The 6,519-nt window shown below is 40.0% G+C and overlaps 1 protein-coding gene across 1 annotated transcript in view; it reads right to left on the bottom strand.

Moving 5' to 3' along the window:
* Positions 1 to 5,457: 5,457 nt before the first annotated feature.
* Positions 5,458 to 6,519, bottom strand: part of tmprss6 (transmembrane serine protease 6) — a gene marked incomplete at its 5' end in the record, with an annotated part of 9,785 nt that continues 8,723 nt past the window's right edge. The window contains one exon of the mRNA XM_020625563.1: positions 5,458 to 5,672. Coding sequence (XP_020481219.1) covers positions 5,458 to 5,672 — 215 coding nt within the window. The remainder of the gene's footprint in view (positions 5,673 to 6,519) is intronic.

The following is a 6,519-nucleotide window of genomic DNA, read 5'->3' as shown; positions in this document are numbered from 1 at the left end:
AGTGGTGATATCACACCCAGAGGGGGAGGCTGCTGAATGTCTCTAAAAATTCTCTTTAACTTCTCCTCACAACCAGTTTTCACTCATTCTACATAAGTTTTTAACTGAATGCTCGACACATTTGTGCTCTTCCTGACAGTAGAACTGTGGAAGCAAACTGATTCACAGAAGATGCACAGTGAGCTGCAGAGCAACATGAGCTCCAACCAACTGCTGCACTGACTCCTGTGTGCACAGCATTAGGCAGGTGGTCATAATGTTATGGCTGATCAGTGTAAATCTCCTCTTAGCCATCGGCACAATGTGGAAGGCTCATGGGAACTGTAGTTGTTGAATGTTAACAAAATGCTGTTGACTTTGTTAAATGAATTTCAATTTTTTTTTGTAAGAAAAATTTCAGTTTTATTATAGTTTTTAGCTTTTCACAAGTATTGAGAGAAGAAACCTTGTATAAAACTTATACTGAGTTATAAAGTCTTGTTGGAGGTTAGTAAAAAGAGCAGCTCTTCATTAGCATGGACATACTGTACTGTAGCCTGCAGAAAATGTGTGCCTCAGAGCTCTGCCTTGTTCCTTATCTATCAGTCTGTCTGCAATGATTGTGCTTCCTTCACTCTTCATGGTTTCTGCTGGACTTCTGCATATTCTCAACACCCTCCCCCACATCCTTCTCCTCTTCCAGTATAACCACTAGTCCCAAGATAAATCTCAACCACAATGAAAACACACACAGCCTTCAGCTGTTTAACCCATTACTGCAAAGAAGAAGAGGAAAAGGAGCCCAGGGGAGTAATGGAGAGATGGAGAGGATGAGGTACAAAGAAAATAACCCAGAAAAGATGGGTTTTAAACATAAAAAAGCTTTGGCTGAGTTTTTTTTTTAGTATGCCATTACAATAGCCACCACAACTGTTTGCACTTTGTCTTATAGATTTTCTAATGCTTGAGACAGAATGCATCTCACTACTGAGGCCAAATGATCGCTGTCCAGGTGCTGCATGTTGTGTGTTTATCTCTTCACTGCTGTCAGATTTGACCCATTACGTTGTTTTTGTTCCATTAACTGAACCAAACTGCTTGTATACAGCAGTTTTTTGTGTTTAGCTTTGACATTCAAACAGAAATATGTGAGTATCCCTGGCTATACTGATAAAAATAAACTTAATAAGGCAGAGTAATGTTCCACCACTGAGGTTTCACAGTGTCAGTTTTGGAAAGTTAAATGTGTGAGCAGCCTTTTTTTCCACCCCATGAGTCAATGTGAGCTGGTCAGCTAGTCAGCAGTGTCATATGTTCACAATTATTGGGTGGTTATACACATTTGTCCACAGATAATAACTTCTAATAGCTTTAGTGACTCGTCTTAATTACAGCCTCATCAGCTTCATCTTAGTCTGCATCCATACTGATCAATAACTGTGTAAAATTGGTTAGTACATCCTATTGTGTGCAAGGACATTGTATATGATACTTCAAGGCCAGTGTTCATGGTTCTGGGAGTTCAGTGAAGCTATTTTAAGATGGCAGCCACGAGGACAGGAAATAAAGTATGGGATGGAGATTAAGTGGATTTCATGTTTCTGCAGACAAAGTCATTACCTCACGCACAAACAAACAGACCCTCACACAAGTTTTGGCTACACAATATTATTTTAAAGACTGAATAGAATGTATTTTATTTGACCCTATTTTGAAGATGCCACATTAGCCTTTAGTGGTGGCTTTCTAAGGTCATCAAACATAAAAGCCTACACGTGCACGTCGATTCAGTCAAGGTGAACACACTGTTTATTCACAGAGCATGGGTGAATATTTTGTGGGAAATAGGTTATAAAAATGTCAGTTTTGAATTGTCCCCATAGAAACTAAGTGGACTTTGACCAGCTGGTCAGAGTCCAGTGTGGTTGTTCAGTTGTGCAATAAATGAAACTTATTTTGTTGAGGCCAGAGAAGCTGAGTACTTCAGTGCTGTCTTAGGGTGTTGTCATGCTTGACCTAAATACTTGAATCTTGACCAGGATCATTTCTTAGGAAGAAGATTCATTATGGGAGGTTTGTTCTCATTGCAAAATTCCCAGCTGACATACAGAAATTGTAATTTCTGTAATGCCGCTCTCTTTATTCTGATGTTGGGAAAGTCGGGGTCTCCAAAGATGTTTGGCCATCTAACAAGCAATACTGATGGAGTATACCACCCCCTTCCACTACCTGGTCTTGTACAGAGCACTTCTTAGTGTTTCACTTAATGTAGGTGCTTTTGCCCAGCCCCTATATGACAGGAATAATGAGTGAGTTATCAGACCCAAAATCAAATGGCAGTGTAATCTATTATGGGTTCTACCTGGTCATCCCTTTGTCTGTATTGCCACTGTTGAGGCATCAGCCTCTGAAGCTGGGAATTGTGGGTTGAAGTCCCACCTGGGTCACATGAAGCTGGTGCTTAGTGATAGATGGGTCAGGTTTTTTCATAATTTACTTGGATAATCATGGTAACACAGGACTTATTCAGTACAATGCATTCAGCCAACATCTTCTAAGTCGCTTCAGGTTGATTCATTTCCCAAACAGCTGCATGGCTGCAGAAAGACAGCTGTGTAGTCATCTTGGTCTTTAGCAAGGAAAAGTCAGCCAGTCATTCAGCTTCAGTTGCCATTCACCTCTCTTCTTTCCCAACTGATGTACTTTTCTTTTTTGCACAATCACCAGTTTTGCCAGTTTGAAAACACAAGAGCAGCAGATTCCAGCCATTCAAGGCTTCCAAGTATTCCACAGTAATAAAAATGTTAGAAACAATCCATGGTGATTAGATTAGATTTGATTATTGCTGGTTGATTTGTGCCTGTAATAGTATCCAACTGTGAAATAAAATGAACTGCCAAGATCCCTCTAGTATATGAGTTTGTTCTTCTTTAGTTTGTCTCATTCAAGCATATACAGACTTCCTGGAAATATGGCTCTGGATGGGCTCTAGATTCCTAAAAATATATTTTCCATTGCTCATGGTCCACTGTTGCATGCTCATTCTAATCGAATGTAGATATTGTGGTCACCGTCTAACAAGATTTGAGTAAAGACAAGACACACAATATGTTTCTCTGTTGGCTGGAATCAGCTCCATTTGTCTTCCTAAATGGTTTTAGAGACAAAACCAAACAAAAAGCATCAAGATGGCCAGTGTCCTTAATTAAATCAGTAATCTGCTGGCATTTTTCCTTCTGGCTGTCTCCTCTGCACAGTTTTGGCCATCATTGTTTGTTGATACATTATGCTGATCGATCGTTTGCTCAGTCTACAGTATATATAGATAGACAGCTGAATTGTTTGAATATAATGATTTACTGACTAAGGAGGAGGAAGTTCAGCATGCCACCTCCTGAACTCACTCACTGTCTGTATAGCTCCATACTGTTACAGGCTATTGACCAGTGACTCGAAAACCCTCAACCCCTTGGAGGCTCAGTGGTAGTGGGGCATTATACAGGAAGCCAAACCAAGATACTGCTCTGTTTCCTTTTACCTCCCAAGGAAATAACAATTATGATCTGATATACTTGATAAACCACATATTTTTAGAAAGGCATAATATTTTTATAGCAAATAAACAGACACTAGAATCTTAGTTTTAAGATCTCTGGAGATATGGAAGCTGAGAAACACAGACTGGTTTGTTTGTTTGTTTTTTGCTTTTCTACAACTACAGCTCAGTGGCCCAGTTTGGTACACTTGGCATCTCTAAAACAAAGCAGCAACAACTGATGAAAACCAACTAAAAGTATATTTGCAGACATCAACAAGTAACAGTTTGTGTTTCATTCAAGCTTGTGTACGTGGTGGCTCAGTGGCCTAATGGATAAGGCATCAGCCTCCGGAGCTGGGGATTGTGGGTTTAAGTCCCACCTCAGTCGATGATGATCTAAATTGTTTATCCTCTGGTGTTGATTTGTATGTCCATTAATGCACACTATTTGTGTATAGTGATGCCACATGATTGTGGTCACAAGGCAGAGATTGAGTACTTGAATTTCAAGACCCAGAATTGTGTTGCCATTTACAAATAGCACTGCACAGATACTGTAACAGTGAGCGCTTTGAATTTTTAACAAACATATCTGCTGCCTTAGAATCAATATGTCACAATGTCATTTAAAACATGCCCCACAGAAAAGCCAGTGTGAGCACTGCAGTTATGCTTCACAGTGCAGAACTGTCATTATGATTTAATGCCTAATAAAATACCAATTACACCAAAGAGGGTAGAATACACATTTAAACATTCCCCTGAGGACTAGGACTCATTTCCAGAATAAAACAGATGATCATACATCGAAGAGATGTGTGAAGAAAGAGGAATACCGGGATGGATGGGTGGATATATCATTTTCTGCCTGACATGCACTACAATCTAATGTGACTTCCAAGAACAAACCCTCTTCATTCCAGTTTTGTTTATGAATCACAGTGACAGTCACGGGGAGGGATGCCAAGCTCTGGCACCTGCCCCCATTGCCTCTGAGAATACTGTTATTGATCATAAAATCAGCCAAAAAATTGCTTCTTCTTGGATGCAGTGATTTATAGAGCTTGAAAATAACTGCTTACTCTGAAAAGTGGCTTGTGAGAGACATCATTAAGTGTTAGACCTGAAAACAGTATTTTATAAAATCAGATGGCAGAGACTGCAGGTGCATGTCTTTCCACTAGAGGGAGATGTCGGTCAGACACGGATGCAGTGTGTAAATAGGGTAATTTTCAGAAATGCTGTGACACTGGTCCAAACTGAAATCTCTCCACAGCTACTGGATGAATTACCATGAAATGTTGAACAGACATTCATGGTTCCCACATTGCATGCTGGTGATCTATCAACTTGTTTACCACACTCAAGGTGAGTGTGGTAAACAAATAACACCTGTGAAAAATCAGCATTTGCTATTTTGAATATATAGCATGCTGACATTAGAATTGAGCCCAAATCACCACTGTGGCTATGAATACAGCCACAGACAGCTGATAACGTGGCTGCACGCTCATCTTTTATTTCATATTCACAACCAGTGAAACATGCAACAAGCACAGTGCATTGCAAGCTTGACTATAAAGCTGAAAGGAGATTTCTTATAGGAAAAATGCTTTAAGTTCCCTGTCTTTGAAATATTCAGTCTGTACGAGAGTAAATGATCAACATGAAATAGCATGAACTTTTACAAAGTACCTCAAACCTAGTTTTTATTGCACACACAAAGTGTTTATTTTATCATATCACTTCCGTAAGGTAGCATGTGCATATCATTATCATAAAGACTTTCACATTTCACCACTGTGCTGCTTAGCTGAAACACAATCTCAAATCTTCTACCAGAGCTTTTTTATCCTTGTGTGAAAAATGTTTTAATTCACCCAGCCTTGGGTGATGAGGCTGTTGGTGTTATGTACTGTATGATGAAAGTCTTCGGTGACTCAGGGGCTGCTGATGACATGCTTGATCCAGTTGGTGAACCTGGTGATGCGAGTGTAGACGCCGTAGTAGTCTGGACGCCCACAACCTTTGCCCCAGCTCACCACGCCGGCTAGGAACCAGCGACCTGATTGCTCCTGACAAACCAAGGGACCACCAGAGTCTCCCTGGCAGAAACAGACAGGGTTAATGGGGAGGAGGTGAGATTTTAATGGCTCTACAGCACAAAATGACCCTAATAATTGTTGATCAGCTATGATGTCACTTGACGCTTGGATCTAGCTCTTAAAGCTCATCTATGGCCTGAACACACATTCCCCATTCAGAGATCTTTGCAGCTGCACCCACCATGTGTTTTTACATTAAAATGCAAAAGGTAGCAGGGTTTGTTGGATAGACAAGAGAGTTTTATTTTTCATTAAATCAGTTCCACCTTTTTATTTTGCCCTCTGGTAATTATAAATCAGGACAGGGAAAAGGGCCCCGTGCCCTGACTGGGTAATTCATCCCATGCAAACTGAAATTTCAATTTATTATATCAACTACAAAATATTACAGGAACCTTACTGAATATCAAACGGCTGCATGTAGAGCCAAATAGAAAACATCTGGATACCTCCTTAAATTTAAAACTGCATTCGTTTATTGAAGGACAGCACAACAACTTGTAAACACAACACTGACATACAGTGTTGTTTTCATAATGTAAACACATTCAGCAGAGCAATATTAACATATAGGTCTGTGTTTGTGTCCACCCAACAAGTCTAAGTCCACTCACTATCTCTATAACTTTGATTTATTGTCCTGGGGAAAATATTTGACTCTTTAGCTGCTAAGTGCTTCATTATGTTCACTAGCTAGTCGTTAGCTTTGTCTGGGTTTTGGTGCTGGGCAAGTAATGTACAGGTGGTTTTTAGAGGCTTTTCCCTTAAACAGCTGCCTGCTACTGTACAGCTAAAAACAAGTTTCATGAAAGCAGTTAGACTGAACCAAAACGGCACAGGCTGTAAAACCAAAACAATTAGATTAATAATGCTAAGGAACCCCATTTAGAGCTGCAG

This window comes from Monopterus albus, unplaced genomic scaffold, assembly GCF_001952655.1.
Source record: "Monopterus albus unplaced genomic scaffold, M_albus_1.0 scaffold359.1, whole genome shotgun sequence".
NCBI classification, from domain to species: domain Eukaryota; kingdom Metazoa; phylum Chordata; class Actinopteri; order Synbranchiformes; family Synbranchidae; genus Monopterus; species Monopterus albus.
The sequence above is the reverse complement of the archived record's forward strand: the minus strand, read 5'-3'. Positions and strand labels throughout refer to the sequence as shown.